Raw genomic sequence first — 25,389 nt, 5'->3', positions numbered from 1 at the left:
CAGACCCCTCTCCTCTGTCCCTTGACCATGACCTGCTGGTGTTCCTGGGTGGTGGGCTGGTGGAGGCTGTACGGCTTTGCAGACAGGGAGATGGGGTGCTCACTGCCTCTTACCTGAGCCCTGGGGCCAGCCGTGTTCACGGTGTTGCTGTGTTCAGTACAGTTCACACCACCTGAGTGAAGGGAGGTCTGAGGGGGGCACACTGTCACCAGTACAGGCTTGCTGCCATGTAGCAGTGTGGGCATTTCTCATCCTGCCTTCTCAGGGATATCCCATGAGGTCATCCGCTTGGTCTGCTCTGTGCACAGTGAGACACAGGCCTCCTGGGGTCCCTGTGGGTCGAATTGTAAACAGTGGTGGGGTGATGGGGACTCTGTCTGCCCCATGACAAGCCTGAAGCTGTAGAGAACCCGGGTTCCAGGTCTGAAGCTAGGTGTTTGCAGGGAGATTGGTGCAGGCTTGGGCTTTGGGCACTTGCTAGGTGGACCTGCTTGACTGGACTCTGGGGCCTCAGAACAGTTTCCCTGTGATATGTGTAGTGCCCCCAATAGGCCCAGGCTTCAACCGGAGTGCTGTCCTGCCTCCTACCATGCATGGAGTCTGGTGGTGGTGGTGGTGGCTCCTTTGGAAATGACTGATACAGGGTGTGGTAGCTTATGCTTGTAATTCCAGCACCTCAGGAGGCTGAGGCAGGAGGATTGCAAGTTTGAGCCAGCCTGTCTCAAAATAAAGGCAGTGGATGTAGCTCAGTGGTAAAGCACCCGTATTTGATCCCCAGTACCACCAGAAAATAAAAAGAAAGAAATGACTGACTACTGCCCAGTGGCCACCCTTTCAAAGCCCTCTTTAGACTTTGGTTTCATGTTCTCATGGTCAGACACTGGTGACCTCAGATGGATGAAGTCCCTTTTGGCAAAGGGAAGCCACTTCCTCAGGAAGTGTCCTGTTGTTTCCTTCTGCCTCAGCTTTCAGAAGGCCAGGGGTCTGGGTGCACTGTGTTCTGGCCCAGCTCCTGGGGGCTGGCCCCCACCCTGAGCTGCAGCTGCCCACAGTCATCCCCAGGTACTGCCTGGCCAGCCTCTCCCACTCCTGCCTGCCTTGCACTGATGTCCCCTCTCCCTTTGCCACCTGCCTTGAAGCTGCTTAGTGGACCAGTAGCTCCCTCCAGAACAAACACAAGCTTTTTTTTTTTTTCCTTTGTTTTTGGTACTGGATGTTGAACCCAGGGGCACTTTATCACTGAGCTACACTTTTTATTTTATTTTGAGACAAGATCTCAATAAGTTGCTGAGTTTGGCCTTGAACTTGTGTTCCTCTGGCCTCAGTGTCCTGTGTCTCTGGGATCACAGAAACTGGCCACCTGGACATAAGCTTTTTAAAGTGTGAGGTGATGCACGTGCGTCTGTGCACGGCCTGCAGAGCGAAGGTGTCTCGGGCCTGCTCTCCAGAGACACTTGTTAGGTCTTCTCCTGGGACCGCGTTTCCTGTGGAAGGCACACAGGGGCCTCCTACGGCTTCCTGGTCCTTTTACCATGAAAGGCTCTCTGTGCTGGCAGACACTGCAGCTCTGTCTCTCTTCCGTGTCTGTGTTAGTGTCCTGGGGCCACAGGAACACATGACAACAGACTGAGTGGCTTAAAATGACAAACATATGTTTACTCTTCTGAGGCAGAGTCTGGAATCCAGGCGCTGGCTCTGCTGGTTCCTTCTGAGGCTGTGAGAGAGAGTCTATCTTATGCCTCTTGTTTTTTTTGATGTTGTTTTGTTTGTTTGTTGAGTACTGGGGATTGAACTCAGGGGCACTCAACCACTGAACCCCATCCCCAGCCCTGTTTTGTATTTTATTTAGAGACAGGGTCTCACTGACTTGCTTAGCACCTCACTTTTGCTGAGGCTGGCTTTGAACTCATGATCCTTCTGCCTCAGGCTCCCGAGCTGTGGGATGTGCCACTGCGCCCTGCATGCCTCTTGTTTTTTGATGATGGCTGCCAAAGCTTGGTAGCTTGGTGCTCTGTGACTTGTAGACAGGTGCACTGCTCCAGGCCCTGCCATCTGCCTATTTATATCTCTGGGCTTTACCTGGTCCCCCCCTGCCTTTTTTTTTTTTTTTTTTTTGGTACTGGGGGATCTAACCGAGGAGCACTTTACCACTGAGCTACATCCCCAGTCTTTTTTATTTTTTATTTTGAGACAGGATCTCACTAATATTCTGAGGGTCTGTCTCCTAAGTGGCTGAGACTGGCTTCAAACTTGTAGTCCTCCTGTCTCGGCTTCCTGAGTAGCTGGGATTACAGTTATAGGCGTGCACCTGTGCACCTGACCTTCTTATAAGGAACCAGTCATTGGATCTAGAGCAGACCTCACCTTAACTATCTGCAGAGACCCTGTTTTCACACTTGCAGATCCTGGCCTGGGACTACCTAGCGCATACCAGTTTTCCTCCCCATCTTCCTGGCTCTCAGCCTTCCTCACCCAGGTGCTCCTGGCAGCCTGTGGAGTGGCTTGGATCATCAAGCTCCCCTCTGTTATGGCTGGAGCATCCCACCCCCACCCCAGCCTCCCTAGGTTCTCACCCTTTCTTGTGGTTTGTTCATCTGTCTTCCCATCAAACTGAGCCCTGAGGGCCGGAGTCACAAGTGAGTTCACTGCAGTGCATGAGGAAGGGAGGGTGCTGAGGGAGGCCAGGGATACCCTGAGCCTGTCTGCACTGAGGGCTGGTGACCTTGGGCTGTCGGCAGTGCTGACTGTATTGGGTCATCCGGTTCTCCCAAATCAGGGTCTCCAGGGGAGCCCTGGGGGTCTGATCCCCACCCCCAGCATCCAGGGACTGAGGTTTCGTGTGGGCACTGGGGGGACCAGCAGCTCCCACTCAGTGCATCCAGGAGCTCCGGTGGCAGTGCCACCCTGTGGTCCTCACGCCGCTCTCTCCCGCAGGCTGGAGCAGCCCTACTTCAGCGCCAATGCACAGTTCTTCCAGGCGCTGAGCCAGTGCTCCTCGCTGCAGCGCCTGTGCCTGGTGTCCCGCAGCGGCTCCCTCCAGCCGGAGGCCGTGCTGGCCTTCATGGCTCGTTGCCCGCACGTCGTCGTGTGCCACATGTTCACTGGCGAGTCCCTCGCCACCTGCAAGAACCTGCAGCAGTCGCTCCTCCGCAGGTGAGTGGCCAGCAGGCCTCTGACAGCACTGCCCTCCACAGACCCAGCGTCCCCAGTGCCCAGCACTGTTTGATGGGAACAGAGAGCGCCAGGCTTTGGTGGGTGGTCAGAGGGCCCGGCTTCCTTCTGCAGGGAGGACTCCTCTCTGGACATCCTCTTGGCCACAGGGTCAGTTTTCTAGGAGGCTCCACTCCCCTCTGTCCCCGGTACAACAATTGATGTTTTCGCACACATTTCGCCATAACTGTTTCTTTGGTGTATAAAATACACATACCTGGGTTCTGTCCTCTACCTTTTATTTATTTATTTATTTATTTAGTTGGGTACTGGGGGTTGAACTCAGGGGTGCTCAGCCACTGAGCCATGCCCCCAGCCCTTTCTATATCTTATTTTGAGACAGGGTCTCACTGAGTTGCTTAGGGCCTCAGCCTCCTGGGCTGCTGGGATCACAGGTTGTGTGCCATCACGCTAGGCCCAGGCCAGCTTTTTATTTTAAAATAATTTTAGCTAAGTAGTAAAAATAGGGTTTCCGAAGAGCCTTAATTCAGCTTTCCTAATGTGACATCCCATGTGCCCCCATAGTTATCAGAACAAGGACGTCAGCAGGGCAGGAGCCATTTGAGCCACCTGAGAATTTGGTCCATTTCCTCCTATGTCCTTCCTCTCTCCCTCGATCCGATTTAGGGTCTAGTCTGGAGCCTCTGGTTGAATTGAGTTGTCTGTCTCCTTAGGCTTCTTCCTCCGTGGCTATTCCCCCGTTGTTCCTTGTCTTTCGTGACCTTGACACTGGGAGAACTGGTGGGTCATTTTGGAGCATGTCCCTCAGTTTGGGTCTCTCTGACGTTGTCTTATGATTAGATAGAGAGTCGGCATTTTTGGCAAGGAAACCATGGAGGAGACTGGGCTTCTCAGTCTTGACACCTGGATGGCGTGGTGTTCTCATACCTTACCTCAGGCACCATTGGCCTCCATTACCTGGGAAGGTGGTGCCAGTGAGGCTTCTCTGCTGCGAAGTCACTGTGTTCTTTCTTTCTTTCTTTTTTTTAAGTATTACTTTTTAGTTGTGGTTGGACACAATACCTTGATTTTATTTATTTATTTTTATGTGGTGCTGAGGATCGAACCCAGGGCCTCGCCTATGCTAGGCGAGCACTCTGCCGCTGAGCCACAACCCCAGTCCTCACTGTGTTCTTTCTAATGAACAAACATGTCATGGAGGGAGGCAGATCCCATGTTTCTTACCCTGCTTGACCCCCCAGTTTTAGCATCTATGATGGATCTTGGCCTTAGTCCACTTGGGCTGCTATGACGGGAAGTCACATGACAAGAAGGCTCGGTGGCTTAAATAACAGGTACTCAGTCTCACAGTCCTGGGGGCCACCAAGATTACAGTGTCTGGTGAGGCCCAAGAAAGGGGCTGCCTTCTTGAATCCTACCCTCATTTATGGTGAGGGCTTCTCCTCATGGCCTCATCTGGCCCTGCCACTTCCCAGTGGCTCCACCTCCTCACGCCATTCTCTGGGGCTTCAGATTTCACTTTGGAGGACACGAACATAACAGTCATCACCATGACTAATGATGAATTTCTGTGTCCTTCATTTTACATTTAATTGGAACTCTACAGTGAGAAAGACCTTTCCTCCATTTTATTTACTCAGCTATTATGTCATATACCAGTGTCCACTCAGTGATTCTTTTTTTTTAAAATTCTTTTTGTAGCTGTAGATGGACAGCATACCTTTATTTTATTTATTTTTTTATGTAGTGCTCAGGATCGAGCCTCGTGTCTCACATGTTGGGCAGGCGCTCTGCCACCGAGCTACAGTCTCAACCCAACTCAGTGATTCTTATTTAGTCACGGGGTTGGAGCCCACCGCTGTCACCGTGTGTGGCATTGTCTAATTGTTCTGGGGGTACTCTCTTGTTTGGTGGATTGAGCCTAGGGCCTTATGCATGCCAGGCAGGCATCTCCCACATCTCCCAGTTGAGCTGCATCCCCAGCCCCTGGGGGTGTTCTTTCCGTGGGTCTGCACCCTCTTCATCTTACCCTTCCTCCTTTGGGGCACTTCCTGGCTTTCTGGCAGCTCGGATGTTCCCACTCCTGTGTGCCTCCCTGCCTCAACCTGCTTGGCCATTTCTCTAAGGCTTGGGTTCCTCTTCCTGGACGGTATGTGTAGAAGCCAGGCCCTGGCAGCAGATTCGTCACCACTGTGGTGCCCTGCCCGGAGGGCTGAGTGGGCACAGCTACTTGTGTAGGCACCCGTTTCTTTCCTTCTTTCTTTCTTTCTTTTTGGTACTGGCGATGGAATCCAGGGCCTTGATCATTCCAAGCAAACACACCACTGAGCTGCACTGCAACCTTCCATAAGCAGTTTATTTTATCTCTCTCTTTTTCTTTTTTTTTTTACTTTTTTTTTTTTTTGTGGTTTAGGTGACAGCATGCTTTCACTATATTTGTTTTATTTTTATGTGGTGCTAAGGATGGAGCCCAGTGCCTTTCATGTGCTAGGCAGGCGCTCTGCCGCTAAGCTACAGCCCCAGCCCTTATTTTATCTTATTTATTTATTTATTGGTGGTACTAGGGATTGAACCCAGGCCTCGTGTGTGGAACCCAGGGCCGTGTGCACTCGACCACTGAGCTCTGTTTCCCAGCCCACAAGCACTTTCATCTGAGCAGGGGTGTTCCGTTTTGTTATATCAATGGGTAAATCGCGTTACTATGTTGGCCAACTTCTCCTTGCTCGCTGTGTTCATTGGACACCGTGCACTCTCATGTCTGTGAAGATGAGCCGTGCACACTGACCTTTCTGATTCTAGCCCAGGGTCCAAGCTCAGCACCACCCTTCCGCTTCCCGGCTCACATAACTTCTCTCCAGCAGCAGAAAGGCCTGACTCTTGTCACCCACAGCACGTTTACCGATGTGTTCAGTCCCGGTGTGTGTGTGAAATAGGTTCAGAATTGCTAACCACGTCCCTGTGGAGAACATATTCGCGTTCCATGTCCAGTCAGAAGCTGTTCTTTAGGTACTTGGTGTTGTTCTTTGGCGCCTGCTTTGGAGCCATCTCTCCTTGCAGTAGGTGCCTTTGTTTCTGTTCACCATTCTGTTTGGTGTCAACTGCACATCGTCGTTGAATGTGTGTACCTGTTTGGGCCTGGGACCCTCACCATATCTTCTAGCCTGTCAGTGCTGCTTGAGATGTGCGTGGCACAGTGTAGCTCCACCCTCCTCCTGCCACCCCCCCGCCAGGACACCCAGTCTCCGTCCTTTCTGTTTCTCTTGCACAGATGAGTCTTTTCTCCTGTCCCCTTCTTCCCTGTGTGCAATTTCCCCCCAGTGCTCTACCACTGAGCTACATCCCTGTCCCAACATTTATTATCTTTTTCTTTCTTTTTTAATATCTTTATTTATTTGTGGTGTTCAGGATTGAACCGGGGCCTTGCACATGCTAAGCAGGTGTTCTGCTGCTGGGCTGCATCCCTAGCCCTAACGTTTATTATCTTAACCACTCTTTTTGAGACTTGGTCTCACAATGTTGCCCAGACTGTCCTCAAACTCCTGAGCTCAAGTGGTCCTCCTGCCAAGGCCTCACGAGGGCTGGGATGTGACAGGTGTGCCACTGTGCCCAGCTCTGAGGTTTCTGCTGTTGATGGGCGTTCTGTTGTTTCCAGTCTTCCTCGGCCCCCACGAATAGCTTTATGTGGGTTTCCCGTGTATACCTGTGCACCACAGGTATTTTTGAAAATTTACCAGATTGGCCTCCAGAGCAATTCTCCTAGCCTCCACCCTCCCCCTCCAGCTGACTGTGGAACTCTGTCCACACCTCTGTGTCCCACCCTGCTGTGTTGTCAAGTTTTCAGATGTGCCCAGTGTCCTGGGGGAGTGTGTCCTCCCATTGCCTGTGATGGTTCCCACTGAGCATCGTTGGCTGTGTTTTTTGACTGTTCATGTCCCCTTGTTTGTGATTGTCCCTGCAGATCTCTCAGGGACATTTCTGGTGGGTTTCTTTGAGTAAGAAGAAGGGAGCAAGTCCAGGGTAGCCACGCTTGGCCGACAGCGGCAGTGTGGGTGCACCTGTCAGGTGTCCTAGGAGTCCCTGTCTCCTCCTGGTGCTTCCTGCCTGCTCTGTCGCCATTGCTTCAGGTTGCTGTACTTCAGTGGTGACCCCCATATACGCGAATCTTCCAGTCGGCCTTGTCCTTAGGCAGGTGTCAAGGCTGCTGGTTTGGATACAAAATGCAACTAAATAGGCTTTGAGCGGCTTTCTGGGTGTCTCACCAGAGGCTGCGGCTCTCACTTGACTGTAGGAGTTGAGAAGGTTAGGAAACTCCCTGCAAACCCCACCCTGCTTGCTGTTGATGACAGGAGCCAGGGCTCCTTGAGTCACGTCCCTGAAGCAGGAAGCAGGTACTGTTTGCCTGTGATTCATAGGAAAGCAGTTGAATGAGGCAGGGTCCACAGGGTCCCCAATCAGCCATCTGCTCCAGGCTCCAGGACCCTCTGCTGCTTGTGCCTGCGCGAGTCCACAAGGTCCAAGGTGCACTGTTTGAGGACTGTGAATGTCAAGTTCAGAAACTTAGAATTTTGGAAATTCCAACTCGTAGCTGGAGAAGCAGTGGAATCTAAATGTCAAAATAATTGCCTGAGAGCTGGAGCTGGGGCTGGGCTCCGTGGTAGAATGCTTCCTGTGTGAACCCCAGGGTCCCATCCCTAGCCCTGCAAAACAGACAAGCAAACAAAAACCCTTTTACATTGTTTTGTACCCATCACTGCCATCCATCCTTAGACCTTTCCCCTCTTCCCAAGCAAAAACTCACACGTGAAGTAAGAACCCCGCGTGCTCCTCCCTGGCTCCCAGCAGCCACCACCCTGCCACTCCTGTGAGCTGATTCAGAGTCTCCTAAACGGGACTTGCACATTCCCCAGGCTGTGTTGTTCAGCCTGGGAGCAGGGCCTCCGGGAGCTAGCGAGGGTCTTGGTCCCCGCAGCTGGCATCTTCCTCTCCTGCCTGGCTGTTGTCCTGCCCTCTCTGGTGGGGCTGTGTCACTCACTGTGGTCCCTGCAAAGCCTCATCTGGTGCTCTGCTGTGGAGCAGGACTTAGACAAGCAGGTTATTCAGGGGAGTGGAGCCTTTGGAGAGACCACCTGAGGGACGCCGCCGGCCAGTGCATCGGGCAGGGCTCCTGAAAGAGATTTGAATGTGACCAACAAGTGTGGCCTCCCTTCCCTCCCGTTCTGTGGAGAGAGACAGGAAGGAGACCCCAGCTGCTCCCAAAAAGAAGAGCCATTAAGGCTGGGTGCTCTCTGTGGAGTGAGGTCTGAGCTCGTTCCCAGCGCTGCGAAAAGACAAGATGAAAAGAAGAGCATCAGCCAGGAGGCCTTGGGTCGCGGGGCCTGGCAGCCCTGCTGGCCGGACTTCATGTTGGTCTCTCTTGTTTTGCGGTGCTGGAGATGGACCAGGGTCCTGTACATGCTGGATGAGTGCTCACCCTTGAACCACATCCTTAACCCATGACTTTTTGGTTTTGTTTCTGAGGTGGGGTTCTTACTGTGTTGCCCAGGCCGGCCTCCGGTCCTGGCTTAGGTGATCCTCCCACCTCAGCCTCCCATGTTGCTCAGACTCCTGGCACACTGTGTGGGCTCCTGGCACTGTGTTTGTGTTATGTTTTTGTTGTTGTTGTTGTTTTGTTTTACTGGGATTTACTTCCAGGGGAACTTTACCACTGAGCTACATCCCCAGTTCTTTTAAATCAAATAAACAAATAAATAAATAAAATTTTAAGTTGTAGGGGCTGGGGTTGTGGCTCAGTGGTAGAGCACTTGCCTAGCACATGCAAGGCACTCGAGGCCCTGGGTTCGATCCTCAGCACCACAGAAAAGTAAGTAAAATAAAGGTATTGTGTAAACTACATCAACAAAAAAATACTTATTTTAAAAAATTTTTAAGTTGTAGATGGACACATGCCTTTATTTTATTTATTTTTATGTGGTTCTGAGGATTGAACCCAGTGCCTCACATGTGCCAGACGAGCAGTCTACCACTGAACCATGACCTCAGCCCCAATTTAAAAAAATTTTTAAAAATTTTTTTTAGTTGTAGATGGACATAATACCTTTATTTTATTTGTTTTGATTCTTATGCGGTGCTGGGGATCGAACCCAGTGCCTCACGCATGCTAGACAAGTGTTCTACCACTGAGCCACAACGCCAGCCCCAATTTTTAAAAATTTTTAGACAGGTCTTGCTAAGTTGCTGAGGGCCTCATTCATTTGCTGAGACTGACCTCTAACTAGCAATCCTCCTGCCTCAGCCTTCTAATCCACTGGGATTACAGATGTGCCCTACCATGCCTGGCGGCCTGGCACTACTTTTGATTTCCTTTTGGATCCATTCTATGAGTTCTGTATGACCTTCCTTTGCTTTAGACCTTGATTCTCCAGCTGTGGAACCTGGGAGCGAGGCATTGGCCAGAATGTTATGGCTCAGCCCCATCCATCGTGCTCCACACCTGGGCTTCTTGGGTCGGCGCTGGAGCAGATGTCTGAGGTGCCTTTTTGGGAGGGTCCAAGGGAGGGCCCAGGCTCTACCATGCTTCACCAAGTGGGCCAAGGGTTTGTGGTGGCTGAAAACAGGGTAAGCAGGTGGCACTGCTGCCTGCTGGGTGCTCTCCTGCTCTGCCCAGTGTGCCAAGAGGCAGAGGCTGCGTTCTGGGCACCAGGTGCAGCCGGCCCTGCCCTCAGCGGTGGGAGAACAGGGTGCCTCTGCCCCTCATCAGCTTGCAGCCGATTTCCGCGTACTGGGTGTAGCTGGGAGGGAGCTGCCACCACAGCCCCAGGCTGACACCTCCCTGTCCGGTGTGTTCTGCTGAAGGGGCTTGGACCAACCCCTTGGCTCCGTCCTGTTGCCCACGAGTGTGCCCTCAGACCAGGCTATGTGGACACTGTCAGTCCTGAGGAGTGGCTTTCCTGCAGAGATAGAAGCCTGCTCTGGGAGTTGCTGTCTGTCTTGGCTGTGTGTGTGTGGGAGTTTCCACAAAGCGCAGGGAGTATCCACGATCACCAAGCACTGTGGAGCTGTGCTTATGTCAGGGACAGCACTCTAGTCACCAGGGTCCGAACTTCCCCTGCTCCCTCGAAAAGAGGCTGCCTTGTCCTTCCGCTCCCCGGCTTCCTCCTTGCAGTGGACTGGAGCCGGACCCAGGCTGCTGCCTCTCTCTGTTTGCGCCGTCCTGCTGCCTGGGCCTGCCCTCCCCTCCTGGCCTGCTCAAGAGCGGCCTCCCTCAGGGCCCCATCTCCTGTGGCGCTCTTTCAGAGAACACAGCACCTCCAGCCATGTGTCAAGGTCTTCGCCCCATGGCACAGCTGGTTTTCGAGGCGCTTCCTTCCTGAGGCGCCCTTGTGCGCTACTAAGCACAGGCCTGGTGGTGGCTCCTGGGTGTCTGGGGTGCTGGTCCTACAGGGGCTGACAGCTGGAAGGGCCGTGATTCCTGCTGCTTGGTGCTCAGTGTCTGAGCCCAGATCCAAGGTCGACCCTGGCCGAGGGGACATTTGGGTGAAACTGAACAGGGCCTGTCAGCCCCTGTGTTCCATGTGTCCCTGTCCTGCACCTGGCACAGTGCCACAAACCCATGGAATACTCGCTGCAGATGCAGAGGGTGAAGGCCCCTCCTGCTGCCACGTCCCGGTGTAATCCCAGGTGCGCCACTTGGATGAGATCCAAGCACCTGTTCTTCCCCTCCTGGAGGCTGGGGCCATGTTAGGGCTCTGGGCCAGACACGGCTTCACCTCTGTCCTTAAATCTCACGGAGACCTGAGAGGTGAGTGCCTCAGCTCTGGTGAACAGACGGGGAAACAGGCTCTGAGAAGTGGGACTCGGTGCAGCCAGTGGTCACCTCAAAGGACAGCTTTCACACCCACAAGGAGGGGTCCTGCAGGGCCAAGTGTGCTGGTCCAGGCCCAGGTCTGCCCTCCTGCCTGCTGTGCTGGTGCCCTGAAGACAGTGGGAGAGACCTGTGGACGCCTCTGCTGTGACCCCATTACCTACAGGGCGGCCCCACCACGGTCCCAGCTGCACCACAGGGTGTGCACCAGCCTTTCCAAGTGGAATCCGTGCCCCCCTGCCGGGTACCAAAGTCAGGCCCTCCCCAACCTGTCTGACCACCCCTGTGGCTGGGCTTCCTCCCTCTGGCACCAAAGGTGCAGAAGCTACAGCTGAGCCAGGTACTTCTCCGTGGGGTCCCAGTAGGTGGCGCCGTGGCTCTTGGCAACTGCACCCTGCTGTCCCAGTGCCTGCCCCAGACCCACTCCTGCAGGGGGACCGTGCGTAAAGGAGGAAGCAGAGCTTATTACTTTTTCTTTTTCTTTTTCTTTTCTTTTTCTTTCTTTTTTTTTTTTAAGAGAGAGTGGGAGAGAGAGAAAGAGAGAGAATTTTTTAATATTTATTTATTTATTTATTTTAGTTCTCGGCGGACACAACATCTTTGTTGGTATGTGGTGCTGAGGATCGAACCTGGTCCACACACATGCCAGGCGAGCGCGCTACCACTTGAGCCACATCCCCAGCCCCTTATTACTTTTTCTGATGCTTTTCTTTTTCTCACCCTTTTCTGCCTCAAGAGCTCAGAATTGCTGATCAAGAGAAGCTTCTCGCACTAGCTACTCTGACATTTCCCTGTCCCTTTACCTAGTGGTATGTTCTTGCTTTTATCCATGACTCCACAGCAGAGTCAGCGTCCCTACAGCTTGTCACTGGCAAAATTGCCTCTTGCCAGGGTGGCGCCATCCTGCCTGTCCCATCGCCGTCTCTGGCTTCCCTCCTCACATTGTCGAGGTGCTGCTATGGTTCTGGTGGTGCTGTTTGCGGGTTTGGTGCCACACGCCAGCAAGGGCCCTGCTGGTTTCTGGATTAGGGTCCCACCCTGCCCTCTCAAGAGGCAACTCCGCGGGTTGTCTTGTTTTCCCTGGTTGTGAAGCCACTTTCAGATGTGCCCTGGGTGGTCACAGGCCCTTGTGTCAAGGCTGCCCAGTGCCTGAGGCCATGCAGAGTCTGCTTTGCACTGGCCTTTGCTCTCCCAGGTTCGAAGCTCCTCCCCTGTGCCTTCTCCCATCTTCCCCACCACGTGGCCCACGGTTTGGGGTTGCTGTGGCGGGTTTTTTCTGCCTGTTCCCCGCTCTTGGGCTTTCTCAGGAGCCCCAGCAGTGTGTCTGGAAGAGGGTTTGGGCACGTCTCTGACAACAGGACTCTGGTGGCCATGGAAGGTTTCATGTCCTCCTGGGGGAGGGGCAAGGCACACGAGGCTTTCCTACCCGCCCCCTCCTGCTCCCACCCTAGAACCATCCCAGACCCCATGGGGTGTTTGCCTCCACCTCTCTTCTGGCCTCAGGGACACCTGCCTGGTGGCCGTGCCAGCCTTCATCTCTTCTGTTCCATGTCTGTCCTGGAGACTTGGTTCCTCTGGCCTGGCCAGGTCAGTGCCCAGCTGCCTGGCCTGCTGCCTGGCCTGCGGTGTGGCGGAAGGTGGCCCCTTGCTGGAGCTGCCCTGACTCTGCCCCCCACTTCCCAGACACTGTGCTGCATGGGGCCCACAAAGGGAAGCTTCCATGGACTCTCACTTCTGACTGTTTACTGTCAGGCCTCCTGGCTCTGGGGTGGGGAGGTCCCTGTGTCATCACCCTTGGGTTTCTTGATTCCTGATAGAGTGGTGACACTTTGGGGTGCTGGTCTGCATGGGCCACTGAGGTCTAGTGGACTTGCACCCCAAAGTCCACATGCCAGGGCATAGTCTGGACCTTTAACGCTGGCCTGAGGATCCTGAGCAAGTCCCCCATTAGAGGACTGGTATGACTCTGGTCAGGGAAACAGTAACAGCCAGGTGTTCTAGGACCTTCTGGTGGTAGAGAATCACTGGCAGCTCTATGCTCATCCTGGATGAACCGGGACATGAGTGAGGCCACCATTTGTCCTATGATGGCCTTCTCCCTGCCAGGCTTTTGTCTGGTTTTCCTCTGCAAACTCTCCTTTGGGTCTATTCATGGTGACTCCCATGTGTTTCTGGGCAGGGCAGGGTGGGTACTGGGGCAGCTGCTTCCTGCAGCTGGTTGGCCTTCGAATGGGGGCCTGTGGTCTTGGAGAGTCATCATGAGTGTCTGGGATATTCTGCTTCTTGTCTCCAGATCCTGCAGGAGAGAGTGAGCCCGGACTGTGTTATAGGCCTTGGAACTTCAGCCCCATAGCCGATGCAGTCACAATGAGGACATGCCGGCTCTGAAGCTGCTCCCAGGAGCACATGGGCTGGGCCCTCACAGGTGTCCAGATGCCTGTGCTATCACGGGGTCCTCACCCACTCGTCCCTGACGGCCATGGGTTCGGGAGCCCTGGAGGCCCATGTGATCCTGCAGCCTCCTTCCTCCAGGACACTCAGGAATCCCGTTCTGCCAACAGGAGGAGGCAGGGCCCACAGGCTGGTGTGACTCTGATTTAACATACATATCACTCTGTCTCTGAGGCCCAGGTAAAAATTCCTTCCCCAAGTGGCCCTGGAATGTGTTCTCAGCCTGGCCTTTGCCACTGAGGCCTGAGGCGCTAATGTCACTGAAGGCCATATTTCCCTGCCTTCCCGGCAAGGCCTGGCTCGGGGCAGCCCTGGAGGCTGTACTCAAGGGCCGCCTGCTCTGACTCTGGGGGAACACAGAGGACTTGGTCTAGGTCTGGTCTGCAGCTGTGTCGAGATGTGAGTTTATCGGGGGGTTGGGAGTGGATTATGTGGCAAATACTGAGGGCTTTAGAATTGAAAGTGGGTTTTAAAAGTGGAATTAGCACAGTTTTTCAACTTCAGCTCTCCTGTGAGCTGCCTGGAAGGCTGATTGCATGTGCCCTGGGGAAGGACAAGGCCAGCGGGGTGCTGGGCCCACAGGGTGCTGGGCCGCAGGCTCAGCCAGGGAGCTTAGATGCAGAGCAGGACGCTACTGAGCTCTGGCTCCCTGGAGCATCCCCAGGAGGCCAGGGCTGGCAGGCCTCTTAGGGTGGCCGGGTACCCAGACCCCCCTGCAGCAAAGGCAGCATGTAGGAGCCACAAAGTAATGCTAGGCCTGACCACGGCCCCTGGTTGCTGCTGAGTCAAGGGAAGATGTTCACCAGGGACCTCCCATGGGGCCCCCGGGCCAGTGTGGCCATATCTGGTATATCTTCCTCAGCCACCAAGGAGTCAGTCTTCTGCAGTCTGAGTGTGGGGCCACAGAGGGTGGCCTGGGAATTCTTCCCTTGTTGCTGGAACCCCATTTTCCAGGTAAGGGACGGTGGGCTGGGTTGGGTAGAAGCCAGGTCAATGGTGACCTGGCTGCAGCAGCACCAAGTGTCACCAGAAGGTGCACCTTGGAAGAGGTGCAGGGGGCTTCCTTCAGCTATCCTCCCTCCCCTGTACTCTGTGTCCCTCTTTCCTGGGGTGTCATGAAGGAGTGACGCTGGGGATGGTCTGGGAAGCTCCAGGCGTGGGTGGGGTAGATGCAGGCTCTGTGCTCTCGGTGTGTGAAGTGTCTGGAGGGACACTGCCTCTCGGTGGCCCGTCTGGGTTGGGGCCTGGGTGAGAAGGCCCAGGTGAGAGTTGGGGGTTCCCTGAATCTGCCTCACCAGCCTACAGCCCTCAGGAGGCCCCACCCCAGGGATATTTGCTGTGGATGCCCCAAGTCCAGCAGTTCCAGGGGTGGTCTCTGCAGCCTCACGCTCTTCACCACGGCTTCCTGGCCATGGCCTCTCGTGCACAGTACCTGCTTTCCTGCTCCAGGCGCCATGCATTTGTGACTGCAGCCTACCATTTCTCCCTTAGTCTCCAGGACAGGTCGTCGTATCTTATGTGGCAGGACAGCTAGGACCCACACGGTGTTTCCCCATGTCTCTCCCTCCCTTTTTTCTCTGCATGGACAGAAATGCTCCAGCTGGTCATTTTGTCACCGGAGGGACCGTTGGGCAGAAGCCGGGGTATGGGCTGATTGAGGGTGTTCCTGACAGGATCCTGGGGGTGCACTGAGGGCCCAACGTTCCTGTCTGAGCTCTGTCTGAAGGGGTGCCGACAGGTGTGGTGTGTGTGCTGCTGGCCTTGCATCCCCCGAGTGTTCGTTCCTGAATGGCCTTCTCTGGGCCCAGGCGAGAGCAGTAGACTGGCCTCTCACTATGGCCCAGCAGTGCCATCTAATCCCCTTGTGGGTTGTCTTTTGGTTATAAAAATCTTCATGCTCTTTAGACCCCAGTAACCCCATTTCTGGGATTTATTTAGAGAAAATACCTCAAAATACAGAAGCAATTATACTGTATTGAGTGGTGTTTATTGGTAAGAGTAAAAACCAAGTCCCTGTCCTGTGTTTGTATATGAATACATGACCCGTGGAACTCCATATCCCATGCAACACAAGAACGGGACTCTGCTGGGCACGGTGGCGCATGCCTGCCATCCCAGTGACTCAGGAGGCTAAAGCAGGAAGATCATGAGTTCAAAGCCAGCCTCAGCAACTTAGTGAGACCTTGTCTCAAAATAAAACATAAAAAGGGCTGGGGAGGGGTTGGGACTGGGGCTCAGTGGCAGAGCACTTGCCCAGAACACTGGGTTGGATCTTCAGCACCATATAAAAATAAATAAATAAATGAAAGTATTATATCCATCTATAACTAAAATAATTAATTAAAAAAGAAATAAAAGGGCTGGGGATGTGGCTCATTGGTTAAGTGCCCATGGTTTTAATCCCTGGTCCCAAAAAGAAAAGGAAATGGGATCCTAATTTGGATAAGTTGTGAGTGTATAGGATTAGGATACTATGTGTGTATAATATGTCAAAATATACTCTACTGCCATGTATATCTGAAAAGAACAAATTTTAATAAGTCCTCAGATGGTTGGGGTAGTGGCTTGGTGGTAGAGCACTCCCCTAGCATATGCGAGGACCTGAGTTCGATCCTCAGCACCACATATATAAAAATAAATAAATTAATTAAGGGTATTGTGTCTAACTACAACTCAAAAAGTCCCCAGACTATGTCCAACTAGGGCTTTGGCTAAATAGATGTGGTAGCCCTGCCAACTAGAGCACTAGCTACCAGGAAAGGCAGCCTCCAGGCCCTGGTGAATGCCTGGGTGTTAATTTCGGAGACCATGGGGACCCCACTGCAGGCGTGGTGTGTGGCTTGAGTGGGATCCTAAAGCCACTCAAAGCCACGAAGCAGCCGCAATTGGTTTATACTTTGATGTGTCCCATAAGCCACCTTGTTCTATCCTGGTAGATATAGATAGAACAAAACAGAGTGGATGAGGAGACACAGGCGCCGGCTTCTGTGTCCCTGGGAGACACAGCCTGAGCTGTGTGCCACTAGCCCACACCTTCACATGTTGCTGGTGATGTTTTCTTTCTAAACTAAATAGTGAGCTTAAGACAAACCCGACATCTCTCTGCAATCATGGAGTGTGCAGGGAAGGCATTTTGGAGGGTGGCTGAGTACTCCATTTAAATGGCCTGAACCCAGGGACACTCTGCCACTGAGCTGCACCTCCAGCTCTTTTAATTTTGAGACAAGGTCTTGCAAAGTTGCCCAGGCATCCCCTGGTGCCAAAATGGGGGGTTTACAAGTATCTTTCTTGCATTCCTCCTGCCTCAGCCTCCTGAATAGCCAGGATTACAGGCCTGTGCCACTGTGTGTGGCTCCCTGGCATATTTTTAGTGGCCTTAGGCAGAAGTTTTTCTTCACCATGATGCATCCTTGACAGGTATAATAAAAGGCAGAGAGAGGTGTGATTAAAGCTTGTCACACTGTGTCTGCCTGCACCTCACTGCATGTGGGGAAGGCTTTGACCTGCCCAGCTCAGCTGTGGCCGGGATTCCTGGAGGGCTCCATTCCTTACCTGTGAGGAACCAATCCTGTGCCCTCGACAGCAGCTTGTTCTGCACCCCAGTGACTCAGGGGGTTGGAAGGCAGGTACCTTTAAATGCAGGTCAAAGGTTGGGGAGGGTTGAGGTCGTGGATCAGTGGTGGAGTGCTTGTGTAGTATGCGTGAGGCATTGGGTTCGAGTCTTAGCTCTGCATATAAATAAATAAAAGGTCCATTGACAATTAAAAAAAACATTAAAAAATTATTGGGTTGGGGAGATTTTGTTTCAAATGGGATAAGTTGCATGGTGGGTTTGCAGCAGGGACAATTGCAGTGTTATCTGCAAGGTTGGGACATGGATGCTGCTGTCAAAGCAGAATGCTGCATAGAACCGGGAGATGTCCCCTGGTGCCAAAACGGGGTTTATGAGTGTCTTTCTGGCAGGAATTTACAGAAGTCAACCCTGTGCTGCCTCAGGTGGGGCCGTGCACAGAGGCCACGGAGCTCCTGCCTCTAGGAAGGAAGGCGCTGGAGCTGCAGGGGCCTCGACTAAGTTTTGGCAAACGTTTGCAAAGGCTCTCTATTGCATCGGTCCCTTGTGCCCCGCAGGGTCATCATCTCACTCTGTGGACCCCGCAGTATTCCTTCTTCTAGCTTGAGAGCCATGGCCACACTGGGGTTGCTTTGTGTTGCCTTCATGGGGGAGAGAGGGAGGGAGGGGTGGGGCAGGGAGGACCTGGGCCTGGCCTTGCTCCGACTGGCTAGGGCCCCACTCTGCCTCTGGCCAGCTGAGGGTCCACCGTGGGCCTGTGGGGCCGTGCAGAGGGTCTCATCTGTCAGACTCAGCATAGTGCTTGGCACACAGTGGACACTCTGAACCTCACATATGAGTCTCCCCACGCAGTGGGCAGGGAGCAGAGCTGCTGTGGTCTGTCGTACCTCCTGTGGTTCTGGAACGGTGGACCTGGCTTCACTTGTCTCAGAGCCTGTTGTTGCCTCACTGACCTCAGATCATCCTCCCTCGAGGGTGCCCCAAGGCTGTGTGGATTCGGCCATCTGTCCCTTCTCTGTTCGAGCAGTGAGTCCTCACTGGCTCTGCAGAGCAAGAAGGGCCTCCCTGGGCCTCTGTTCTCACGAGGTCCTCTTCAACACCCAGAGAGTGTGCAGCTCCCGGGCCCCTCCCTCTGGCTGGCTTGCATGCTCCTTCCCCTTCCCAGATCTGGCTGCCCCCAAATCTCCCACCTGCCCCTTCTAATGGTTTGCCTCTGGTTCAGTTTTCAGGCTGAGAGACCAGCGTTGAACGTCGTCATCTTCCCTCTGCTCCATGAGGGCCTGACAGATGTCATCCGAGATGTGCCCATGGTACACCTGGACGAGATCACCTTGTTTAAAAGCAGAGTGGCTGAGGAGCCCCCAAACCTGTGGTGGTGAGAGGCCCAGCCAGCACCAGTCAGCTTCCCTTGGTCTCAGTTGCCACAAAGACGCCCTGCTGCCCCCTGCAGGCCTCCAAGGAGCCTGTGGACACTGGGACCCCCGTGGTTTTTCAGAGGAAGAAAGTGTCTCTCAGGCCACCCCGCGGCACCCCCCTGGCTCCCCGTGTTTCCTCTTGCTTTCCTCTTGCATAGTATGGTTTACGTTGAGGGTTTGCGTTCTGGATGATGGAAGGGGACAGGCAGCCATCAGCGAGGGCAGTGGTTGAGCCGTGCTGGCCTGGGGCCTGGCCAGTTGCATCCCTTCCCAGGGCCTTCCTTGCTGGATCGTCCACTCTCCAGGGCCTGCCTGCATGCCAGGGTGCTGGGTGGGCCTCTGGCCCTGCCCATGCTGTACTTCAGCCATAGGAGTGTCCTTGCTCCTGTGTTAGTATCCCCAGCCATTGGGCCCCATGGACGGGTGACTGCCCATCTATCGGGGGTGAGGTGGCGTCTCCTTGAGGTGGTGGGATGTCCAGAAGTTTGGTGGCTACAGAATTGGGGTGCTTTCTACCATAAAGACATTAAGGCTGGGGTAGCTCAGTGGAAAAGCTCTTGCCAAGCATGTGCTGAGGCCCCAGGTTCCATCGCCAGCACCACGAAAAAAAGGATGCCCAGCTATGTCTGAGAGGTGTTTTCCCCAGAGGGGACCCCAGGGCAGGGCTGCTGGGTGGGGCTCTCCTGGGCTGGGCCTTGGGAGCTGAGCTGTGTCCCCAGGGGCCACGATTTGTGGCACTGGCTCTGGAAACTCCAGCTCCCCTGAAGCGCTGTGTACCTCAGAGGAAGTACATGCCCTTGGCTTTGTTAGAATAAACCCCAGATCGGACACTTAAGGTTGGAGTAGTAGTCAGATCCCCCTGCTGCAGGTGACCTTATTTAGTTCTTAGAAACAAAGCCGTTCCAGAAATGAAGAAGGTCCCTCCAGTGTCTGGGGCCTCACACTTGACTGGCTGGCCGCTGCGTTTGCTCCTAGGACTGCTGGCACCATATCCCATGGCTGGGGGTTTTGGAGGGGCCCTGGTTGAGTCCCGTCTTCCACCCCAGCCGCATCCAGGATTGGTCCCCTGCAGCCCTGGCGTCACCTGATGCTTCCATTCTGGCTGCGGGGGTCTGTGCAGCGGCTGCTTCCTGATCCCCTGGGCTAGGGCTGCAGAGCCACCAGGCCCCCTCATTGCGGAGCTTCCACCCACACCTGCCTGTTCTTTTCCTCTGGGTTTCCGTGGCAGCAGGTTCCTGCACAGTGCAGTGGTCTCCTGCGAATCCCTGCTGATGCAGAAGCAGGTAAACTAGTCCCTGGGTGGGGGCCGGCCTTGCCTGGGCCTTCTGGGCCAGCTGCTCAGAAGCTCTGCCCAGCTCAGGGACCCAGGGGCCCTCCCATGTGGCTGGGGCCCAGCCTGGCGCTTGCATTGATCCTGGTCTCCACAAGGTGTGAGTCCGGCCTCTCCCCTGCTCTTCCTCCTGTCTGTCCCTGCCCTGCCCCGGCAGCTCACTTTTGTGTGCACAGGTGGGTCTGTGTCAAAGGCCCTCTCCCTCTGCACCGTTTTTCTTGCGTGAGGGAGTCCTCACCCCTCTCTAGAGCACAGGTCCCCCCCATCCTGTCCCAGGCTACAGTCAGCCAAGGGACCTTTGCCTGCTGGCTAGACCTGGAGCCTTCACCCTGGGGATCCTGACCTAGCCTCTGAGAGCTACAAACCCAGCCTGTCCCCTCCTGGCATTGCAGGCCATAGGACAGGCTGCCTAGGGACCTGGGGGCAGGGCCAGGGTCTCACACAGCTGTAGACAAGGGTCGGAAGGGTGGTGGACAAATCCCACCCCACCCCGTTACTGGACATTTCTTTATTACTTTAAACTGGCACCTGAAGGCCACTAGTGAGGGTGTTCAGGTTACATGCTGTGGGCCCCTGGGACTGATGGCTTGCCCTCAAAGTGAGAGTGTGGCTGGTCATAGCCTGACAGGCCCAGGAGAGAGGCAGGTGACCTGGAAGGTCCTGGAACCTCAGAGGCCCTGTGGCTTTGGGCTCTGAGTGCCCTGGCCTGAGCCCTTTACTCTGCAGCTCAGCAGAGACTGTCTTTCCACTAGGAGTTTTTCTAAAAGGCTGAAGCTGTGTTGGGGATGTCGCCCGGGTGGCCTCTCCTTGGCAGCAAGCCCACGTACCCAGCAGCATTAATTCATTCTCATAAAAAGGGCTGGGTGGGGCGGGGGCTGTCAGAAGCCGCTGGGGGTACAAGTGGCCTCAGAAAGCAGCGCCCAGGCAGTAGACCGTGTAGTGTTGTATCCCTGCAACATCCTTTGACTTAGAGTGAGAATTTTCACTCCTGCCCCGAGACAGGGTCACAGATGTCAGCAACGGGCTTACTCTCTCTAAGAGCTGTTTTGGCACCGATCTTAATTGCGATCTATATTTGGAAGCATTTTACACTGGGAAGAGGACCCACCCTAATGTCCTCAGTCGGCAGGACTGGGCTATTCAGTGGTGGACCGTATGCTGCCTGCCAAGGAACATTGCCTGTGAGCCTGTGCGTGTGTCTGCACCTGCACACGTGCCCACGTGTTCATTGGTGCCCGTCTGTATGCATCTGCACACGAGTCTGCATCCACAGTGTGCATGTGTGTGCACGTTAGTTTGACTGGGGAGGTGGGCAGGAGGGAGGAGGTCAGTGCATTTATTTCTTTGTTCTTAAAAAGAGAAATCCCATGATCTGTGGCTGCCACCTCCGCCTCAGCCCAAACCAGCCACCATGGTCTCCTGCCCTCTGGCAGGCCGTGTGTCCTGAGGCCCTGCAGCCTGCTCGGCATGGCAGCGTGCTGGCCCTGGGCTTCTGAAGGGAAGGCATTTCTGCCCCCAGGTCCCCTTCCTGCCCCTGGGTGGCTTTCCTTATTTTTATAGCAAGTGATCTTGTCCAGAGACAGGAGCACTTCAGTCCTTCTTACCACAGGGATGTGGTCACCCCCTCTCCCTCCCATTAGTGCCCTGCAGAGACTGTGCAAGGACCTGGGCTGGGAAGCTCGGGCTTGGGATTGCGCCCAGTCCAGCTGAGCTCCTCAGGTGAAAGTGAGCTAGGCTTGTGCTGAGGGCCGCAGCTCCCTCGCCTGCTCCCTGCACCAGCACCCAATGCTGAGGCCCACTCACTGGATGGTGCAGGGCTGGCCCAGGTCAGTCTGTTGGGCAGTGGAGCTGTGGAAGCTAAGGCTGAGCCTCTGGGGATCCGGGAGCATGTCCCCATCTGGGACCTGTGTGGTGGTGCTCCCTTAGGGGGGATGGGGGCAGCCCTCACCCCGTCTTGTGCTCCCCTTCATTGTGATCTGCTCCTCTCAGGATCTGAAACTCACCATGCTCCTGTGGGGGAAAGGAGCCAGACCTGGGATGAGCAGGGTGGTGAAGCCCAGAGCTGAGGCGCACCGTGCCCCCTGCGTGTGGCAGGCCTCACTGCCTGCCCTTCTCAGTGGCTCAGCCACAACACCAGGGGCTCTTTGTACTGGTGTCATTTGCATTTGGGGGCACATGGTTCTAATGAGCAGTTACCAGGGTCCGTGGGGCACAGTGATCAAGTATTCCACAGAAGCTTCCGCCTGGCGTGGGTCCACGCAGGCTGAACGACATCGCCACAGTCTGCTTGAGAGCCACTGCCACAGGCTGGGTGCTGACTGGCTGCGTCTGCCACAGAGCCACAGAAGCTGCTGCTGCTGTGAAGCCCAGGGTGGCATGTGAGCGGAGCCCTGGCCACTGCACTGTGGCCACGGCCTGTGTGAGCAGGAACAAGCGTGTGTGAGCAGGGACATTCGAGACAAGCAGGAGCGTGCTGTGCATGTGCGCATGTGTGTGCTGTGCGTGGGTGGCATGCGTCCCACAGTGGCATCTCCCCGGCCTCTGCGCTGCCACCTGTGACCAGGACCAGGACCTGCCTGCGTGCTTTGCCTGGAACCAGCTGAGCTCAGGGTGGATTTGGTGGGGGGAGAGGGGCTGAGGCCTGTCCCTGGCCCAGGGGTCTCCTAGCGTCTTGTGGCCAGGTGCTAAACCACCACTCCTGCCTTCTGATGACCAACTCCCTTCCCCGCCCAACTGGTGGAACTGCCCCGTGCGTGGCCTCTCACAGTGACACCCACTTCTAAATTTGGTGTTCTAACAAACTACATTCTGAATGGGTATTTTCACGTAAATTTGTGGCATGTGGAAAATTTCAAATAAAGTGGAGTTGATTTACACAGCCAGGCAGCCATGTGGTCCTTCCAGAGGGAAGGTGAGCTTTCACCTCAGACCCTCCCTCCCTCCCTGGGCCCAGGGGTCTGTCCACTTCTGTGGTGGAAGGTGGATGTGCTTGGGGGCCAGGGTCCCCAAACAGATGCATGGACAGAGACCAGAGACCCACAGCCCAGGGGTGGGGGCATCCGGAGGTGAATACTTGGTCCTGGCAGGCCAGGGATGCCAAGAAAGTGGGGAGGCCGCGCTATGCTAGCAGGACAGGCACCGGGTACCTGGTGCTGCACAGGCTCCACACTGCACAAAGGCTCCACCGGGTGGGAGCGCTGAAAGGTAGGGCCAGGTCAGCTGCCCCCAAGCATGTTTATTCACTTGTTTTATTATGTATATTTAAAAAATAAAAGTCTACTTCACCCTAACCATTCAGTGACTTCAGAGGTATTAAGCACGTTTACATTGCTTGTGGCCACCACCACCCGCCTCCAGAACTTTCTCAATTTCCCGAAACTATAACCCTGGCCCCGTTCAGCACCAGCTCCACTTGACCTGTTACCCCAGCCCCTGGCACCCCCATTCCACTCCACCCCGCAACTAGGCTAGGATTGAACTGGGAGCTTCAGGCTTGCTGAGCAGACATTCTGTCCCCCAGCCGCCCCCAGCCCTTCTACTTTCTGTTTCTGAATCTCATGCTCCAGGGCCTCTTGTAAGAGGTTCCTTCTCTGTGGGTCCCCTGGAGAGGACAGATTTGCAGCATCAGTCTGAAGCAAAGCACCTTCACCAGACCTGGGCTCTTAGGAGAGGCTCTGGCCAGCACAGGGAGGAAGCAGAAGGCCCCAGGGCTGGCCCATAACAGAGTGACTGCAGGGATGTCATGCATAGCTTCTCCTGGCTTGTCCTCAAGGGAAGTGCTGCCCTCAGTTGAAATGGTGGCACAGGGTCAGAGGCCGCTGTTCTTCCCAGTCCCATCCAAGATAGTTCTCTGAGCTCACCACACTCCGCACAGCTCACTTCCGCCTGGGAGGAAACCGAGACTGGGACTGGGGAATTGATCCCTGGGAAGGGTGGCTGGCACCGGAGCCCAGGCTGAGAGCTGCGAAATGTGCTGCCTGTTGCCTTGACAGTGGCCCCCAGTTCACAGCAAGAGAGCCATTCTGAGATGCTTCCAGCTTCTTGGAGCTGGTCCTTGGGCAGCGTCGGCACCATGGATTGCCACTTCCACATTGTCTGGAGGTCCCACCAGTAGAGATTCAACAGTTGGGGACCTGCTGGGCATAGTGGCGTACACCTGTAATCCCAGTGACACAAGAGACTGAGGCAGGAAGACACAGTGGGAGGCCAACCTTGGCAACTTAGTGAGACTCTATCTCAAAAAATGAAAAGGGCTGGGGTGTAGCTTACTGGTAGAGTGTCCCTGGGTTCGACACTCAATACTGTCCCCCCAATAATTTTTTTTTAATTAAAAAAAAAGGTGGGCTCGGGATATGGCTCAAGTGGTAGCGCACTTGCCTGGCATGTGTGAGGCACTGGGTTTGATCCTCAGCACCACATAAAAATAAAGTGAAGATATTGTGTCCATCTAAAACTAAAAAAAGTGATAAAAAATATTTAAAAAAAAAAAACGGACCAAGGATATAGCTCAAAGGTACAATGCTCCTAAACAATCCCCAGTACTACAAAAAGTCCCACATAGGCTGGACACAGTGACACACACCTGTATTCCCAGCAGTTTGGGAGGCTGAGGCAGGAGGATTGCCAAGTTCAAAGCCAGCCTCGAGTTCAAAGCCACCCTGGCAAGATCATATCTAAATAAAAAAATCTAAAAAGGGCCAGGGCCAGGCACAATGGCACCCACCTGTAATCCCAGTGGCTTGGGAGGCTGATTCAGGAGGATCACTAGTTCCAAGCCAGCCTCAGCAAAAGTGAGGCGCTAAGCAACTCAGTGAGACCCTCCCTGTCTCTGAATAAAATACAAAAAAATGGGGCTGGCGATGGGGCTCGGTGGTTAAGCGCCCCTGGGTTCAAACCCTGGTGCCAAACTGAACATAACGAAAGCCCCACACAGTTGTGGTGACAGATGCTAGTGTTGACCATGACCTGGGCTGGGCTGGGCCCAGATCAGCCACACGTGGCCTCTCCAAGTGAGCTGGCTGGCTTTCCTCAGAGCATGACCACCAAGTGTCTGCCTTGCACATCACCTGGTCTGTGGACAGGCAATCTCTGGGGTCTGCCACTGGAGGGAGGGCCAGGAGGCATGTCAGGTCTCACTTCGGGTGGACTCTGTTGAGAGCCACAACCAAGTCAAGATGGCGCCTGGCATTTTGCCAGAAGGAGTGGTTGAGAAGTAACACTAGCGAGCCATTAAGATGATGATAATTAAGTTAAGCTGTGTATAATTATTAAGATAATGACTGATTGCTGTATCTGGATGATGCTAAATTGAAACAAGCTGTGTATTCAGTTGTGTATATAAACCTCTGCTGTCCGGCAATAAGGCGGCTCCTACTACCTCTGGTGCTCACTACTTTTGAGTTCTCTCGGAGTTCCCGTTGAGTTCCAGTGCTGAGGCTGGCTTTGAATTTGGGATTCTCCTGCCTCAGCCTCCCGAGATGCTGGGATTACAGCCGTGCATCACCGTGCCTGGCTCTCAACTGTTTTTGTTCAATAGATGTTTGGCTTGATGCAATCCTCTGGTTAATTTCCAGAGTTCTGAAAAAGCTGA

General features: G+C 54.3%; 1 protein-coding gene across 4 annotated transcripts in view; it reads left to right on the top strand.

The window, feature by feature from the left end:
* Fbxl18 (F-box and leucine rich repeat protein 18) overlaps positions 1-22,677 on the top strand; it is a 40,754-nt gene extending 18,077 nt beyond the window's left edge. For 3 of the 4 annotated variants that reach the window (XM_026407176.2, XM_026407174.2, XM_026407173.2), the window contains 2 exons: positions 2,935-3,153; positions 18,277-22,677. In XM_026407176.2, the coding sequence (XP_026262961.1) occupies positions 2,935-3,153; positions 18,277-18,433 (376 nt within the window). In that variant the 3' untranslated portion in view covers positions 18,434-22,677. The remainder of the gene's footprint in view (positions 1-2,934; positions 3,154-18,276) is intronic. The other variant, XM_026407175.2, reaches the window with a different exon arrangement.
* Positions 22,678-25,389: the final 2,712 nt, after the last annotated feature.

The sequence above is a fragment of the Urocitellus parryii genome, chromosome 9 (genome assembly GCF_045843805.1).
Source record: "Urocitellus parryii isolate mUroPar1 chromosome 9, mUroPar1.hap1, whole genome shotgun sequence".
Taxonomy (NCBI): domain Eukaryota; kingdom Metazoa; phylum Chordata; class Mammalia; order Rodentia; family Sciuridae; genus Urocitellus; species Urocitellus parryii.
The sequence above is the reverse complement of the archived record's forward strand: the minus strand, read 5'-3'. Positions and strand labels throughout refer to the sequence as shown.